Source organism: Odocoileus virginianus, chromosome 17, assembly GCF_023699985.2.
Source record: "Odocoileus virginianus isolate 20LAN1187 ecotype Illinois chromosome 17, Ovbor_1.2, whole genome shotgun sequence".
Taxonomy (NCBI): Eukaryota; Metazoa; Chordata; class Mammalia; order Artiodactyla; family Cervidae; genus Odocoileus; species Odocoileus virginianus.
In genome coordinates this window covers 9931931-9950204 of record NC_069690.1, presented here as the reverse complement: position 1 = coordinate 9950204, position 18274 = coordinate 9931931, and the positions used below count along the sequence as shown (strand labels likewise).

At 39.8% G+C, this 18274-nt stretch overlaps 1 protein-coding gene across 4 annotated transcripts in view; it reads right to left on the bottom strand.

Annotated features, from left to right (window-relative positions):
* Nucleotides 1-18178, bottom strand: part of RPS6KB1 (ribosomal protein S6 kinase B1) — a 38938-nt gene extending 20760 nt beyond the window's left edge. For 2 of the 4 annotated variants that reach the window (XM_020908737.2, XM_020908715.2), the window contains exons 1-4: nucleotides 17962-18177; nucleotides 10201-10250; nucleotides 9056-9176; nucleotides 7440-7508 (exon numbers count right to left, since the gene is read on the bottom strand). In XM_020908737.2, coding sequence (XP_020764396.1) covers nucleotides 7440-7508; nucleotides 9056-9176; nucleotides 10201-10250; nucleotides 17962-18102 — 381 coding nt within the window. In that variant the 5' untranslated portion in view covers nucleotides 18103-18177. Of the gene's footprint in view, nucleotides 1-7439; nucleotides 7509-9055; nucleotides 9177-10200; nucleotides 10251-17318; nucleotides 17403-17961 lie in introns of those variants that run through there. The other 2 variants (XM_070478575.1, XM_070478574.1) reach the window with 2 other exon arrangements.
* Nucleotides 18179-18274: the final 96 nt, after the last annotated feature.

Sequence of the window (18274 nt, the reverse complement as noted above, 5' to 3'; positions counted from 1 at the left end):
CAAAAAGAGAAAAAAGATATTTAAATAACTTTACACTGCACATTCTTAAGTAACATATATGTAAGCATAACAAAAATTACAAGGAAATCTTAAGCCACACTTAGTAGGCTTGTAGCTACTACTAGTACTATTGGTATTATAATTCTCAAACTATTAGCATATATTGTACCACTAAGTAAATGAGTAAATGTATTGATCTTGTTATCAGGCTTTTCTCAATGTGGGAAAAGAGATTCAAATGTAGACTGAAGAAAAAAAAAAGAATTGGACTGAAATTAGGAATATCAATGTGAAGCCATGATTTAAAACAAAAACAAAACTTCCTAGCTCTGTTCTGAAAGAGCCAGAAGAACAACACTTCAGTGGCAAAGACCATAGCTTGGAACTCAGATCTCGGTTTCTCTACCAAAGAAACCAGGGCTCCATGGAAAAACAGACGGTGCCAGGCCAGGGCTAGGGAACATGCCAGGGAAACCTGGAGCACACTTCTGTACAGGAAGGAAGTGCTCCGAAACTAATGGGGACGCGCCAAAAGGACACAGACGCCTTCTTAAAAGAGCTTGCTCCAGAACCATGTGGGAAAATTTTCAGACTAAAATTTGAATAATGAAAGAGATGGATAACACTATGAGAAAAGTAGTCCTTACTGTTTTAAAACACTAAACTTTGGCACTTCGCTAATGGTCCATGGTTGAGAACCTGCCTGCCAATGCAGGGGATAGAGATTTGGACACGGATTTCCAGGAAGACACCGTATGCCAGCACACAGCTAAACGTGTCACCACAACTACTGAGCGTGCATGCTCTGGAGCCCACAAGCTGGAACTACTGAAGTCCTTGTGCCGAGAGCCCATGCTCCATGAGAGAAGACACGGCAACAAGAAGCCCGCGCAGCGCACCTGGAGAGGAGCCCCCGCTCGCCACAACTAGCGAAAGCCCAGTGCAGCCAAAATAAATGAATACAAGTGGTTTTAAAAATTAAAACATGTGTGAAAAGCTCTCCTTTACAGAAAAAGGACAACTAACAGAGAAAAAATGATACAACAGAAAACTCTCCACTTTATAATCACCAGAGTATTATCTGATTTGGCTAAGAAATGATGGATAATAAAACCATTGGGTGTAGAAGATTATTAGGATGGAATATTAGCACAATCGCTAACTTTCATTCCATAGATACTTTTTAATTACAGAGGGAAAAAAGGCCTCTGTAAAATGGGAAATTCTGTGGATACCACCTTAGCCAAATAATCAAACTCACCAAATAACGAGACAGACTAACCTTATGAGCTTCCTAAGGACACAACACTCATGTAAAATATTCCTGCAGAAAGCATTTAACTTAAATTTAAAATTTAAGCAATTTCATAAGGAAATAATGAAACATATCCAAATCAGGGTCACCCTGCAAAATGACTGGCCCAGAGTCTTCAAAAAATGTTAGTGTCATGAAAGACAAAAAAGTAAAGGAAACTAAAGCAAAAGAAAATAAAGACACAGGACGCTAAAGTAAAAGACACTGAAGACACAAGACTACTCGATGTAATGTGTGATCCTTCATTAAATCCTGGATATTAGAACAAAAAATAGCTGTAAAGGCTATTACTGACATAACTGGGGAAGTCTGACTATAGACAATGTATCAGGAAAACAGAATTGTATACCAATATTAAACTTCCCAAATGTGATAATTACATTGTGGTTATGTATGAAAATGCTCTATTCTTAAAGAGATACACACTAGAGATGTTAAAGGCAAAGCACCATATCTGCAAATAACTTTCAATTTGTATAGCAAAACAAAAACTTTGAAGAATTAGGAAAGAAAAATCACAAAAGAATCACACAAGTCAAGGGAGTGTAGTTTCAAAATGCTGTGGTCAACAGCTTCGGTGCAACAGAGAGGTAAATTGAGGATGAGTTAAGGAAAGACTACTGGATCCAGCAATTAGGAGATCCCTGGTGACAAACGGAAAAAGTTTCATCAAAATAGTAGAGTTGTGAGTTCAAAATACAGTGAGTAAAAAAGATAATTAAAACATGACTTCTTAAGAAAATTAGTCTATGAAAGGCAGAGACTGGAAGCTATGATAGACCTGAGTGAAGAAAGGATTTGTTTTCTAAATATGCCAAAGACATGAATATATTTAAACAGAGAATGAGGTGAGGTGAGGATAGAGGACGGAGAAAGAGTGAGAAGTGACAGAGAAAAGACCCTAAACAGGCAGAGAGGGATGGGATCCAAACATAAAGAGAGGGTTTAGCCTTGGAAAGGAGGAAGCATCTCCCACTAAGCCTGGAGAGAGTGAAGTGAAGACAGGTGAAAATGCAGACAATACGGTATCAGGGTAAGAAAGTTGGAGGCAATCGTATCTGACAGCCTCAATTAGGAAGAGAGGCAGTTTGCTAAAAACCAGCAGCTGGACTAACAGTAAAGGCTCTACTAGCTGTAGAGAATGGAAGGGGTTGGCTAGGAACCTTTGGTGGGTTCTGAGGGTCTATGTGAGTTGGGGACTATGAATTTTTCCCAGTAGCAATTTAAAGTATGTGTGATTAAAAAAAAAGTTTGTGTGATTTCTGCCTGTGATGTTCAATAACTGAGATCAGGAATAAAGGAATATTAACAAATAAACCGATCAGAGCGTCTGGAGGATACGGTCAGCCAGGGACGGCAGGTGGCTGGCGTGGCAGCGCATGCCGATCAGGCTAGATTAGGTGTGAGGTAAGACTAAACAAGGGCTAAGAACTCGAAGAAAACACAGAAAGGTCAAAGCACTAAAAAGGCCAAACCAGGCACTACAGGAATAAGGAAGTGTTTTTAGTCCAGTGTTTCAGAAGAGGACGATACAACTATGGGGCGATACAACTATGGCGATGTGAAATGGAGGTGAACACTGATGGATTTGGGATCAATGCGGAATTAGAAGGCTAGGCAATTGATTACTTATTTAATACAAGGACATAGAAGACATAGAAGACACCCAGGACAATAAGACTTGAGAGTGGGGAAAAACGACTGATAAACACTAAGAAATTAATATAAGCTTAATCCTCAAAGTGCAAAGGTTTTGACTAGAGTAGAAATTATAAGGATACGCTTATCAGTTCTTCCCTTGAATTACACAGTAAGCAGAGTGACAGCAGAGATTATGTTCATTTGAAGTGCTAAATCCTAGTGTCTAGCAAAATGCCTGGCACACTACAGACTCTCAGCTGGTTCAATAAAAGAAGGAATGAAAGAAATAGGACCAATCTGTGAACTACAAGCCTTTGGCACCAAAGGTTCTAAAGTTTACAATGTGAGCTGAACTAATGACATGGGCAATAATATTTTGCTTCCAGAGTACACATTTTTGATGCAACTGGTAGGACAGAGAGGCAGTTGTTGGAAACAGTCTTATTTCTCAACATTCTACCCTTCTCATAATGAGTAAACAAGCCCAGGAGAACTGATAAAGCCAGACGGATTATTTAGATGTAAGCAACTCATTTAAGACAAGAGAACATCTGGTTTATGATTTTATCTTTAAGGTTAGAAAGAGGTAAATTCTTACCACATACTCAGGCCAAGAGCAGAGAAGGCAATGGCAACCCACTCCAGTACTCTTGCCTGGAGAATCCCATGGACGGAGGAGCCTGGTGGGCTACAGTCCATTGGGTCGCTAAGAGTCGGACACGACGTCACTTTCACTTTCACGCATTGGAGAAAGAAATGGCAAACCACTCCAGTGTTCTTGCCTGGAGAATCCCAGGGACAGAGGAGCCTGTTGGGTTGCCGACTATGGGGTCGCACAGAGTCAGACATGGCTGATGTAACTCGGCAGTAGCAGCAGCAGGTCAAAAGGGTCAGTACTCTCTGCTTCCAGAGATAACAAAATCAAAAGAAGAAACCCAAAGGGAGAACACAGCTATCTTTACCTAGGGATTCAGGAATGAAAACCTTGGACTTAACCCTAGCTTGTTTTCAGGAACAGCAAGGAAAGAATGAGACATTGTGTGATTCTCTAGCCAGGTTTAGGGAAAGAAAAACCAAACACCAAGAACTAACGAACAAAAGAAGAGGCAAAGCAAGTTAGGTCTTCCATGCCTGGGCACAAAAAGGAAGTCTGACAAACAGCAGCAGTTGTGTCTATGGACTTCCCAATATATTAATCCACACCCACTTACCATCAGTGGGGAAAAAAAAAAAAAAACCCTCTTCTTTTCATTAAAGATATCTGTGCCAGACACTTTAGATATAATTATGACTAATTTTGCTCAGCCCTGATTATCAGGCGTTCATCAAAAGGAATGGATTATTCTAAGAAACCTGACCAGTACTTCTTTCAACACTGCAAGAACAAGTGTTATTTATATGGTCTCCAATTTTAGACTTAAAATACTTTATCCATAATCTCAAATGATTCCAACGGGAAAGCCAGAGAGCAGATTAATTCTGGCTTGCTGATGCAGAGACTGAAGTTGAAAATGCCTAAACTGCTTCTTTAAGACAATCACCAATAAAGCTGTGGTCACAGGATTTGTTCCTCAGTTTTTAAATTAAGAAGTCATTTGTATTGCTTAAGTAAAAGTCAGGGAAGAAAACAGGATGATATATAAACACTGTATTTTTTTTAAAAAGTCATTTTGATTGTCTTTATATAGTTTTCTACTAAGATTTTAAGACAGTGAGATCTTTTCAGAAATCAATCCCAAACCAAAAGAACAAGAAACCAAATATACACAATCCAAGGTTAATAAAACAAAAAAAAGCATGTAACTCTGCATCTCAAAAGGTGAAAACAGAGTGGGGATAAAGCAGTTGTGAATAACTTAGTATACTGGGGTATGAGCAAACCTAAATGCCTGGAAAGAGGCGTAACTCAAAAAAAGTTGAATCCATCTATAAAGCCCTGAACAGTCAGTGTTAGTCACTCAGTCCTGTCCGACTCTTTGTGACCCTACCAGTCTCCTCTATCCATGGAATTTTCTAGGCGAGAATACTGGGAGTGGGTAGCCATTCCCTTCTTCAGAGGATTTTCCGGACCCTGGGTCTCCTGCAGGGCAAGCAGATTCTTTACCATCTGACCCACCAGATAAAGCCTTAGTAATGTTCAAAAATTAGAAGTAAAAATAAAAGGAAAGAAATGGGGAAAAAATATGGAATCATTAAGGACTATAAAAGGCAGAAGGTGGAGGGATGAATACACGAGGATTATATGAAAGTCTCTGTAAGGAACAGATCGATCAGCAAGATTTCCTTCCGTATCTACAGTAACCAGCCAGGAACTACCACTTGGAGAGATGCAGTCTCCAGAAAAGAAAAAAGTGAATGATCAGATACAGAGCAGAGTGCTGAAGTAAAAACCTGACTTCGTTACTCAGCCATAAAAAAGACCAAAATAACGCGATCTGCAGCAACATGGATGGACCTAGATATGACCATATTAAGCAAAGTCAGTCAGAAAGAAAGACAAAATACCACATGATATCACTTACATAAACTAAAATACAACAAATAAACCTATCTACAAAACAGAAACAGACGCACAAAGCAAATACACTTGGAGCTGGGGTTGGGGAAAGGTAGAGGGAAGGTTTGGAGTTTGGGGTTATCAGACGCCAACTAGTACACAGAGGCTGGATAAACAGCAAAGACCTACCACATAGCATAGGGAACTATAATAAATGTCATGTGACGAACCACAATGGATGAAAAAAAATATGCGTGTGTGTAAGTGAATCACTGTGCTGTGCAGCAAAAATTAATACAACATTGTAAAGCAATGATATGTCAATAAAGTTAAAACAAAACAAGTGTGATTTTAGTAAAAATCTGATGTTGAAAGGTGAGATCTCCACCTCCTGTCTGTCATCCAGTCTCAGAATGCTTTTTCTAGGCGAAAGAATAGAGGATCTTTCCAAGCACAGATTGATCCATACCAGAAAAAAGACCTTTAGACACTAACATTTAGAAGTTCTTAGTCAATTGCCAGCTAGCTAATCTCATGACTGCACAATGAAGGCTACACATACACAGTTTCTGATCAGCTTCTCAGAGTTCTACTCTTCAAGGATACCAGACATCTAAAGAAGCCCCCTGACATGGCAACAAAACGCTAAATCAAAGTCAAAGAAAATAGGAACTTAGAAAAGAGACATGTCTATGAAACAAAAGAATACTTCAAAGAATTTATAATTAAAATGTCTCAGAGGAATAAAAGAAGATACTGTACTCACAAAATAGATAGGGATACAAAGAAAAAAACAACAAAAAGAGCTTTGGGGAATTACAAATATGATAGTTTTAAAAAAATCAGTAAGGGGATCCCTTGGTGGTCCAGGGATTAAGACTCTGCATTTGCACTGCCAGGGGCCTGGACTAGATCTCTGGTTGGGCAACTATTAATGAAATCCCACAAGCCACACAGCAAAGCCAAATAAATACATTAAATTTTAAAAATGATTAGAAAGTAAATTTCTAGGAAGACCTCAGAAAGTAAACAAAAAGATAAAGAAAGTGGAAAGGAAAGAAAAATAAATGATCAGTCTAGGAGGTCCAACACCCAAGTAAATGCAATTTTAAGAGAAGAAAACAACAAGGGGAAAATTATCAAAGAGATCATAAAAGAAAATTCCCTAGAGCTAAAAGACTGAAAACTTTTAAGACTGAAACAGTAAAAATAAATAGTAAGAATCAAAGCAAGACACATCACTACAAAAATCTGGAATATCAAATTCACCTTCATTCAGTTTCTCAGGAAACCCACCAGTAAATGGTCACCAAAGCAAGAGAACAGGACACAACCTAAGAAAAAAGAACATCTGGGACCCAAGAAGCAAAGGATCCCACACTAAAGGAGTCAGGAGGACTTCGAGGACTGCGGTAGTGGAGGGGAAGTCGAGTAGTGACAGCTATGCTGAGAGTAAGACCAGTACAGGTGAGAACAGGGGGCAGAAGGTGCCTCTGGGACGGCTCTAGGAAAATGAATGGAACTAGTTACTTATCTAGTAAGTGTGATCATGGAACACTGGCCTGAAAGGTGTTTTACAGAGCTGATGGAAGGTTTGAGAAGACAACAGTAGAATGAAAGAAAATGATGCCAGATGAGGATGGGAAAAAGGAAGAAAGAAGTAAAAAAGAATAAAATAGGAAGTCAATTTGTAATTCTAAAACTACTGAATTAAGTCACAGCAGAACATGTTTATTACTTAGAAATACAGAGACCAGAACAAAGGGAGAAAAGAGTTAACCTCGGAGGAGAACTGAAACAATCTCCTCGGCACCCTCACCAAGTAACCAAGAAGAATAAAACAGGACTAAGAATGATAAAACGTACCCCACATTCCAAGAGGACGTATAATTGTGGTAGAAATACAATTTTTAACTGAGAAGTTTAGACCACAATATGGATTTTATAGCAATGAAGAATATAGTTGAGGGGGAAGAGAGAAATCACCTTTTTAAGCACCTTCATGGCAAATATTTTCCCAGTATTTGCTCCTGTTACTTTTCGTACTTGAAAAACCTGAATGAAAAACAAAAGTGTGTGTTATTAAAAGCTAAACTATGGTAAGTCATAGTCCCTTAATTCCTACGTATATGAAGCAATGATACAGCAGTCTATATTTTTACAGAAACTAGTGCCGTGAAGGACTGTGTACATAATGATTAGCTAAAAGAGCCAGACGACATTCAAGATTTAGCAGTGTGCTTAGTCACTCAGTCGGGTCCGACTCTTTGCGACCCCACAGACTGTAACCCACCTGACTTCTCTGTCCTTGGGGATTCTCCAGGCAAGAACACTGGAGTGGGTTGCCAGGCCCTCCTCCAGGGGATCTTCCCGACCCAGGTCTCCCACATTGCAGGCAAATTCTTATACCGTCTGAGCCACAAGAGAAGCCCAAGAAAACCGGAGTGGGCAGCGTGACCCTTAGGGGATCTTCACTTCCCAGGATTCGAACTGGGTTCTCCTGCATTGCAGGAGGATTCTAGACCAGCTGAGCTACCCAGGAAGTCCTCAGTAGTGAAAACTGTCATACAACACAGAACCTTCCTGTTTCGTCTGCTGACATCTGGTGGCAAAGTTGGGCAATGACCATCTAATAACAAGCACTCTGTTATAACAAGCACTCCATGTTACTTTATAAAATCCAAGTTTGCATAGAAAAAACTATCATTATGTTTCCTAGACACACAGAAATTATAAAATAGCTCATAAATTTTCAGAGATGCCTCACATATAACTAATAATATTTGACAGGAATTACTTACGCCTTAAAATGATTAGCCATAATATCCTTTCCTGCAACAGCTAAAATATGAGATTCACAGTGCATGTGTTATACATTCACGATAATGAAAACATATGAAAGTGTGTCCTGAAGCCTAAGAATAAACTAAAAATGCCAGGTTTCACAAAAATGAACACTACACAATAGCATAAATGGTTCTCAAGCTTAATCTTAACTACTAACATGTTACCCAAACTCTGTCTTTGAATGGCAAAGAATGGCAAAGAGAATGTCCAAATTTTCTTGAACAGAACACTCAAAGGTGAGGTCTTAAATTAGGAAGCTTCTGGCAAAACTATGAAACCAAAAGATGGTCTTCATTTTTCTTCTCCTCTCTTAAATTCTTCAGCTTCCCTAACTCTATTGCTCCGAATACTGCAAGTCAAAGAAAATCAATTTAGATTAAGGTCTCAGAAACAGATACTAATCTAATGAGCCATGCTTCTTGAAAGTAAGGGGCGGTTTGTTTTTTAAAAGAATACCTATAGTCGGTACCATTTAGCAAAAGGAAGAAATGAACCCTCTAATAACAGATACTGCCTAGCCCAGCTGCCTATTTATTCTACAAATATTGACTGAGTACCCACACAGTGCCAGGCTTTTATGTGAATGGTGGTAAGAGGAGGAGAGCTTCTATACATTGCTCAAATAACATCAGGTTAAATGATCATGTTCTTTGCTGAGAGCTTGCAAAGACTGAAGAAGACAGCTGGAAACAGGGTGTAAACATTAATCTACCCAAGACAGACAAAAACAGCTCTCATTTCAAAATACTTCCTACCTTTCCATATCCCCCTTTACCAAGTACTCGAAGTAGCTCAAAACATTCTGGTCTGATTTTTTCTGGCCCTCTGTTCACACTAGTTTCTGAGATTTCAAATTTCTCACAATGCTCCATGCCACTGGGGAGAAAAGCAAAACCAAAAGTAAATTTGCGAGAAGTTAAATTATTTTCAGTGTACTGTTAGAATGAGAATTATACTCCAATTAAGTAAAAGGAAAAAAGTACAAGATAGCAAATTTAGTATCTGTGCTCTAAGTTAACTAATGATTCGAAGACATGGTAGGTCAAGATTAGGGTGGCTTGAGAACTGTCTGCTGATCTGCTTGTTTACAGAATGTGCTACTGATCACTGATTTTCATAAGCATCAAGTACTCCCGAACTAAGATGAATTAGAACAAGTTTATTACGCTGACAAAGGAAAAAAGTCTTCTAGTTATTCAAATTTAGTTTATTCAAAATGTCTGAGGTTAGATATTATCCAACTGTACTTAGCAACTTCAGCAGAAAATCTGAGCATTTTCTGAAAGTACCCAATTAATTCAAGTTGTCAGCTAAAAATTCTTGTTAATAAATTATAACCATGCATCTTTCCACATATGCTTAATTTAAAGGTCCCCAAAGGGTGGCAATTTATCTGTCATTTAAATGCTTTCTATGAGTGATCGTCTCAGTTTCCCCACAACCCAAGGCTTTTTACTTGAAGGTGGGATACGGAGCAGATTAAACACCTTGTTCAACTAATGAAGCTTTCCCAGAATGACATAAGAATGCACAAATCTCTGTTTAGACGACGCATTAGAAGCAAAACAAGAAGCATTTGATTTGGAGAGCATTTCTAAAATTTTTATTGTTCAGTAGGAAAAGGTAGTTCTCCATATTAAACTAATAAAAATCTTTTACACACTCAAGACTCATATTCAGAATACTCCGAATTTTAATAATCTTCTTTTCAAAATCCATACATGATCTCAAAACCCCAGATATGTTTTCATATTGGTGCCAAACTCAATAAACCAAGTCTCTGCATATGACTATATTCTTAAAAAGAGGCTATTAAAATCACACGATGCCTGTAAACTGGAGCGGATATAACCTAAATTAAAAAAAGACAGCGAAGTGAGACATTTTCAAATCTACTTACAGTTCATACGGTCCAACTCCCCCGTGGTCCATGCTTTCATTTAACTGACCCTGAAAAACATGTTAAAGTTTTAAAAATAAATAACCCCATAAACAAGAAATTTAACAATTTAATGCTTCACCCCATTACTCAAGGAGAATGAACGAAAGAAATCAGCTTACAAATTCTCAATACTTTATTAACAGGTAAATGTGGTGATGAACAAAGCACAGCACACAAACAATATTAAGGGGATTTCACTTTTAATTTTATGTGACAACTAAACTATAGATGCTACTCATCAATGATCTACAAACAAAACCAGGTGATTTCTCCTTCAAAAATTACATGTATTCAAAATATGTATTCTGTATTTTATGAAACTAAAGGTACTGCATTCTGAGTTAATCAAAAGACTTATAAAAAGTTATTCTGACATGCTTTTGACAATAAGACTAACATAATGCTAGAAACCTTATGTAACTGCAACCTAACTAAGCTTAAGGTTACCACAGTCATTCTAAGATATTGTCATGAATGATATGGCTGATCAAAGCAAAACAGTTAAGCCACACTCTCAAATTGTGTGGAGTCATACTGGCCAAACATTCATTCTGACCATAGTATAAATGAGTGCAAAACTTAATTTAACTCTCTATTCATTAGCAAAATGAACAATTCAAAATGAAATTAAGTAACTCCACTCACAGTGACACCACTAGAATAAAATACTTAAAGAAATTTTAAAAGAGCTAAATAAATCAAAAGACATTCCATGTTCATGGATCAGAGGACTTAATATTGTTAAGATGGCGATGCTAAACAAATTGGTTTACAGATTCAACTCAACCTTTTAAAAACTCCTGGTCCCTTCCTTGCAGAAAGTGCCAAGCTTATCCTAAAATTCACTCAGAAAACCAAGGGCATGAGGTGGGAGTGGGTGCAAAACAATCTTGAAAAAGGAGAACAAAGTTGGGGGACTTACATGTCCTGATTTCAAAATGTACTATGAAGCAACAGCAATTAATGCAGTGCGGTACTGGCATAAGGATAGAAATATAAATCAATGACATAGAAATGAGAGCCCAGAATAAACCCTTCCATTTATGGTCACCTGATTTTTGACAAAGATGCTAAGAAAATTCAATGTGAAGGAGACTTGTTTCAATAAATGACAGTTCGGGACAACTGCATATCCACATGCGAAGATTTACTTTGGATCCTTACCTTCACACCATGCGTAAAAACGGGTCACAGACCTAAATGTTAAGAACTAAAACTATAAACCATAAAATTCTTAGAAGAACTAGGAGAGAGTAAATCTTCACAATCCATAAAATAAGAACATATAAAGAACTTCTACAACTCAATAATAAAAAAAATAAGCAACACACTTCAAAAAAAATAGGTTAGGATCTGAACAGGCATTTCCATAAAGAAGGTAAGTGGCCAAAAGTCACATGAAAGTATGTTCAGTATCATGAGGCCTTAGGGAAGTGCAAGCCAAAACTATATTGAGATGTCACTTCATATCAACTAGGATAGCTACAATTAAAAAGACAAAAAAAAAAAAAAAAAAAAAACAAAAAAAACCCCCAAGTTTGGCAAGGATGCAGAGAAACTGTAACCCTCATACACTGCTGGCAGCAATGTAAAATGGTATAACCACTTTGGAAAAGTTAGGCAGTTTCTTCAAAAATTAAACATAGACTTACCATATGATCTAGCAAATCTATTCCTTGGTATCTACCCAAGAGAAATGAAAATAACATGTTCCACAAAGACTCAGGAATAAATGTTCATAGCAGCATTATTTACAATAGCCCCCAAATGGAAACGACTCAAATGAACATCAACTAGTGAAATGATAAATGTCGTTGATCCTGACAGTGGAATACTATCTGGCTATAAAAAGGAATGAAACACTGATATATCCTACAACAAAGTGAAAGTAAAGTGAATGTGAAGTCGCTTAGTCGTGTCTGACTCTTTGTGACCCCATGGGATGCAGCCCACCAGGCTCCTCTGTCCTGGGATTTCCCAGGCAAGAGTACTGGAGTGGGTTGCCATTTCCTTCTCCAGGGGATCTTTCTGAGCCCAGGGATCGAACCCGGGTCTCCCGCATTGTAGGCAGACGCTTTACCGTCTGTGCTACCAGGAAAGCCCGATACTGATACTGACTACAACAAAGATGATCCTTAAATCAGTAACTTACATGAAAGAAGCCAAACACAAAAGGCCACATATTATATAAGTCCACTTCCATGGGCGCTCCAGAAAAGGCAAATTTACAGGTATGGGAAGTAGACGACTGGCTGCTGAGGGCTGGGGATGGCAGTGAGGAGAGACTGTGAATGGGTCCCGAATTTCTGTCTAAGGCGACAGAAATGTGCTAAAACTAAATTATGGTGATGGCTGTATAACTCTATAAATATACTAAAAGTCACTGAACTCTAAAATATAACCTGGCAGCAGAAACTCAGTTATTAGTATTATAAAATATAGCTTTAAAATGAGTATTCTTAAATACAGTCTGATTATGAACTCTCAATTTCTATCACAAGCACTAAAAAAATTAGAAGTTTTAGAAGTTTTTATTACAAATTTTGGAATAATTCAATAAATATTTAGGTGAACTCATCTTTCTTCAAAGATACCAGTACACAGTCAATGATACACAAAGAAAACAGACAGTATTCTTACACAATGAGGTCAAATGCCCTCTCAAAACAAGTGTTTCAGTCAGAACTTGCTCATGGTGTAAACAACTCAGGATGAAGTCTAACACCAAGGATGTATGTCTCATGATTAGATCCAAGCAAATGGGGTAGAGGGTGGGGGGGGGGGGGGTGCGGTATCAAGGGAACAAAATACTTGCAGTTTCAACTTGATACAGCGTCTTCTGTGTGGGAGGGGCAGGCAGGGGTGGTTATAGTTAAAGGATTTTGTTTGGGGGGGTCTCTGGTGCTTCATACAATCACCTATGATGACTTCACTTTAAAGACAAAAGGCTAACTTCAATAAAATTGGTATTATATAATTGTTTTATCTTTAATATTCACTTTACTTAATTCTAAATTAAAGACTACAGAGTAATTAACACTGAACTATGACTTTGAAGCCACCTAGAAAGAAGCCACATGCCCTGCGGCTATGTTTCATTTCCGGAGTCAGCCAGGCCTGTCTTACCACCTGCTTCTGGGCTTAGGACTTCCTACCGCTACCTCTGGAGCACAAGCATTTTGAGGCACAATTTTTTTCTGCTACTCAATGGTATCTAGACGTCTAACACCAGAAACACCAAGCTATTCTGCAGGACATACTGACGGTTATCCTGCACAGGAAACTTTACTCAGATTTTCTTTTTCTGCCTTAAGCTTTATGACCCATCTAATGCTTTTTCTGTGTATGTGTCACTACAATTAACAAAGTAGAATTCTCATTGTGGCTCAGGGGTGAAGAATCCTTCTGCCAATGCAGGAGACGCATGTTCAATCCCTGGGTTGGGAAGATCCCCTTGAGGAGAAAATGGCAACCCACTCCAGCATTCTTATCTGGAGAATTCCATGGACGCAGGAGCCGGGCGGGCTGCAGTCCATGGGGTCAAAAAAGAGCTGGACGCAGGACTTAGTGACTAAACAATAAGGTACTGTACAAGATAACTGTTTCAAACTAGCCTATCAGAATGACTATTTGCAAAGTTTTAAATTAAAATTAGATATAAATTCAAGTTAATATGCCTTAAGTCTCAATTTTATAAAAATTTAAATAAACTGTTAAAAAAATCTAAATAAATTGTTACAGAATGGGTGAGAAATATCCTTAATCTAAATAGTCATTAAATCATTTATTCACTTGCCTGGCTGTTCAAAGATATTTCCTTATAAAATAAGGTTCAGTAATCTCGGGGAAAGAAGTAAATCTGGCCTCAAATACTGGGCTATTTAAAAGAACATTATAGTAAGTATCTAATAAAATGCAAGATATTGAGATATTAATAATCATGAACATCTGAATACATACTATCTATATAGCACTATTTTTCAAAACACTAAAAATTTTAAAAACTTTTTGATCAATAAAAATCTACTTAACCCAACTGAAATTCAGCAGTAAGTCTATTTCAAATTTTGAACTAGCAGAGTAAAAATTCATGATTTTTTTAAGTCGTATTAACAATTTTCGTTTACTCTTTTAACCTGTGTCTTCACAGAAAGCAGAGGTTTCCAACATTTTCATAATCTAATGAAAATATCTAAAGGAAAACCTTCCCTTAGTTTCAACTCTGTTCCCAAATTATATTATCACCAATGAAACAGAAAAACAAAAACCCTTTCAACCACTGGTTTTAATATAGTATTTAAAACTCACTAATTCTCATCTTTTAGTCACTGAAAAATTAACTGTGCTATGTAAATACATCTATTTACTATAAATACATGTATCTACTAATACAGATTCACTCAGTGTAACATACCTAAAAAGTAGGTATCTCTAGGACTTCCCTAGTGGTCCAGTGGTTAAGAATCTGCCTGCCAATGCAGGGGACCCAAGTGCAATCCCCGGTCTGGGAAGAGTCCACATACTACACGGCAACTAAGGCCACACGCCACAGCCACCGAAGCCCTGTGCCCCGAGCCCCTGGTCCACAACAAAAGCAGCACCGCACCGCGCCTAGAGAGCAGCCCCTGCTTTCACAGCTAGGGGAAGCCCGCACGCAGCAGCAAAGACCCAGCATGGCCAAAACCAAGAAAATTAAAAAGGGGGGTGGGGTGTATTTCTAAACAGGACCACCGACAAAGAGAAAGAAAGCAAGGAAGGAAACAGACGCCTGTTCTAAAAATGCAGTACCCCTAGTATAACTGCATTTATTATTGTCTTTATGTGTAGATGAGGTAAACTTGAATGATTGGTTCCTTGGCAATCAGTTAACACTGACAAGCTCTATTTCCATAAACCAGCTCACTACATAATGTGCCAGGATATTTTGAGAGTACTTGATATACTCTATCTCATATAATCTTCAGTTTATGGAGAAGAAAAAAGTCTTTTTTCTGAGTCTTTAGTCTGAGAGATTAAGCAATTTATTTGAGACCCTGCAATCAGTGAGCGTGGCTGGAAGGATCTGAATTCACTGACACACCACAAACAGGTACATCACCGACAAGACTAGTACATGCAGTGGAGAAGCTGTGCAATGAAGCTTACTGAACTGCATCAGAAGATACTACCACTAGTTATCTCTGTGGTCTTGGGCAACCATATCCCTGGTTGATGCCTGAGTTTATTTTCTATAAAATGAGGATGTGAGGCTACTCTGATATGCACCAATGTTTTAAAAGCTTGTGTACTAAAGGATGGGTGCGTCCCCAGTGGCGCAGGGGTAAAGAATCCGCCTGCAATACAGGAGACGCAGAAGGCTCGGGTTAGATCCCTGGGTTGAGAAGATCCCCTGAAGGAGGAAATTGGCAGGATTTCTTGCCTGGGAATTCTGTGGACAGAGAAGCCTGGTGGGCTACAGTCCACAGTGTCAACAAGAGTTGGACACGACTGAGGACCTGATGGATGGACACTCTAAATGATATAAATTCACAAATAGACAGGATTCTAATTATATTATTAGAAATTCACAGTAGTCAGATTTTCTAAGAATCTAAATTTCTTTCATTTTTCAGAATTTTAAAACCTATAGAGAAACCTAGATGTCACTGAATCTCCTTGGGTGGTCAACCCAATTCCACTCCAACTCTTTGCATGTTCATCTTGCATCTCTTAGAACAAAACACTCAAAAGAAGCATTTTCAACTCCAAAAGCATTGCTAAGTTAGATATATTTTGCTGAAGCCTCTTCCTCAAAATCCTCTTTAATTACCTTTATAATTAAAGCTCCTCTCCCTAGGGTAGTAGTCATATTTCCTCCTCTTTCCTATTTCCACCAATTTCTCTGACTCCCTCTTCCACACCTGCTCAAAATCCTATTTGCCTGTACCCAGAAGAACAAACATCCAAGAGGGGTCCTAGTTCATAGCAAGAATCTCAATACAGTATTTTACTTTCAGCTAATAAACCCAAAGTCTGGAAATTCTATCAGTTCAACTGGTGAAGATTTTACTGATACAAAGCACCCTTCTTATCATTTCCTCCCTGCTTCGCTCCCAAGCCACGGCCATATGGAGCCAATATAACTGATGAGAGTATGTTACATGTAATGAAAGTAATCCCATATTTGTTCCATTAAGAGGCTAACTGAAATTCCATATGCAAGCATACTGAAAAATATACATTGGGGAATTCCCTAGAGGTCCAGTGGTTAGGATTTGGCACTTTCACTGCCAGGGTTTGGGTTCAATCCCTGGTTGGGGAACTAAGATTCCACTAGCTATGCTGTGCAGCCGCCAAAAAAAAAAAAAAAAAGGTATATATCTCAATACCCACCTTCCACACTGCCCACACTGCCTGATTTTGATTTAGACTCAACTGATAAGCAGAGCATTTCTGTTCTATAAAACCTATTTTCCTACAGTATTTAACGTATACAGCATCTTCTGTCAACAAGCAGGAAACAGCTAACTTGCCAGAGGGAGGGGATAGGGTGGGGGGAAAAAAGGGAGGCCCCTTTTGTAGTTAGAGCAAACATCCGACTTAAGTCATAAACCCATGTACTCATCTAGACAATAGAATTTACAATCTAAATTACCATGAGGTTATCACTGATGGTCATTTACCCCAGAATCAGTGATTTAGCATGACAACACTATTTGTCAACGTCAGGCACAACTTGTGATTTTGCAATAAATTTATCTGGAATAAAGAATAACTAAAACGGCAAAGGTAAAACCGAGCTATGCATTTAGGAAAAACAATTCTAAATTTAGCACCCTAAATTACAGCAAGGAAAGCCCTCACACCACCATTCACAAGTCTCAGTTCAAGCAATTTATTTTTGGCAAGCCAAATCACAGCTGTCAACGTTGGTTTTTTTCCACCCCGAAATTACATCAAGTATTTCGAAAAAAATATAGACATCTGTAACTAAGGGAAAAGTAAGTTACAAATGCCGTGTGTCGTTATAAATTATTTTTTAGTCACACGGAAGGGGTTTTTAAAATTTAAAAAAAAAAAAAAGCAAACAAACAAACCCTGGAAGATGCAGCAGAGCCCCCTTGCTCCCGAAATAAAACTCCTGGTGGCTGTAACTGCAGCGGCAGCGCTACTCCCGACAGAAGTTTTCAGCTGTCACTTCTAACAGCTGAGCGCTTCCTAGGAGAGAAGCGACAGGCCGAGAAGAGAGGTGGTTGTGGGACGTCTGAAGGCGCAACACTTGAGATCTTACAGTCGAAGGGACACCCTTCCGCGCTTCACCTGCACTTACGGGACACCCAGCAAACGCAGTCCCCCTCCCCCCCCGCACACGCACACGCTTGCAGCACACGCGCCCCGCACACTCAGGTCCTGGGGCTCCGGGCAAGTCCGCCGCGCGCGCCCTTCCCCGTCCCCTCCAAGGGCTGCTCCCGGCTGCGCTCATCCGGGGCGAGGGGCGCGATCGGCACCTGCAAGCCCAGCAGCGGCCTCACACCTGAGGACCAGGTCCTCCCCGCCCGCTGCCCCGCTCCGGGCCGCGCGGCGCCTCGGCTCCTCCTGGGTCTCCGGGAACGACTCGCACCCCCGCCCCCGGGTCTCCGCGCCCTCGGACGCGCCAGGCTTTCCCCGGCCCGCGCCGCCGCCCCGGCCCTGTCACCTCGGGCGCCCCCCCACCCCACCCCCGGGGACCCCGGGCCTCACCCCCTCCTCCAGCTCATCCTCAGAGCCCGCGTCCTCCGGCTGGTCCAGATCTATGTCAAACACCCCTGCCATGTCCTCAGCTTCCCTGTCTCGGAAGTCCGGCGCTGGGTAGAAACCGTCCCGCCTCCGTCGTCGCCTCATGGGCCCGGACCCGCCGCAGCCACTGCCGCCGCTGCCGCCATCACCGGCCGCTGGGGCTCAGTGCGTCTGCGCCTAGGCCCCAGACTGGCTCCTCAAGTTCGGCACCGAGGCATGCGCACAGGACTCCGTGAAGCCGAGCTTGGGCAACGGACATGCGCAGTGCCGCCGCCTG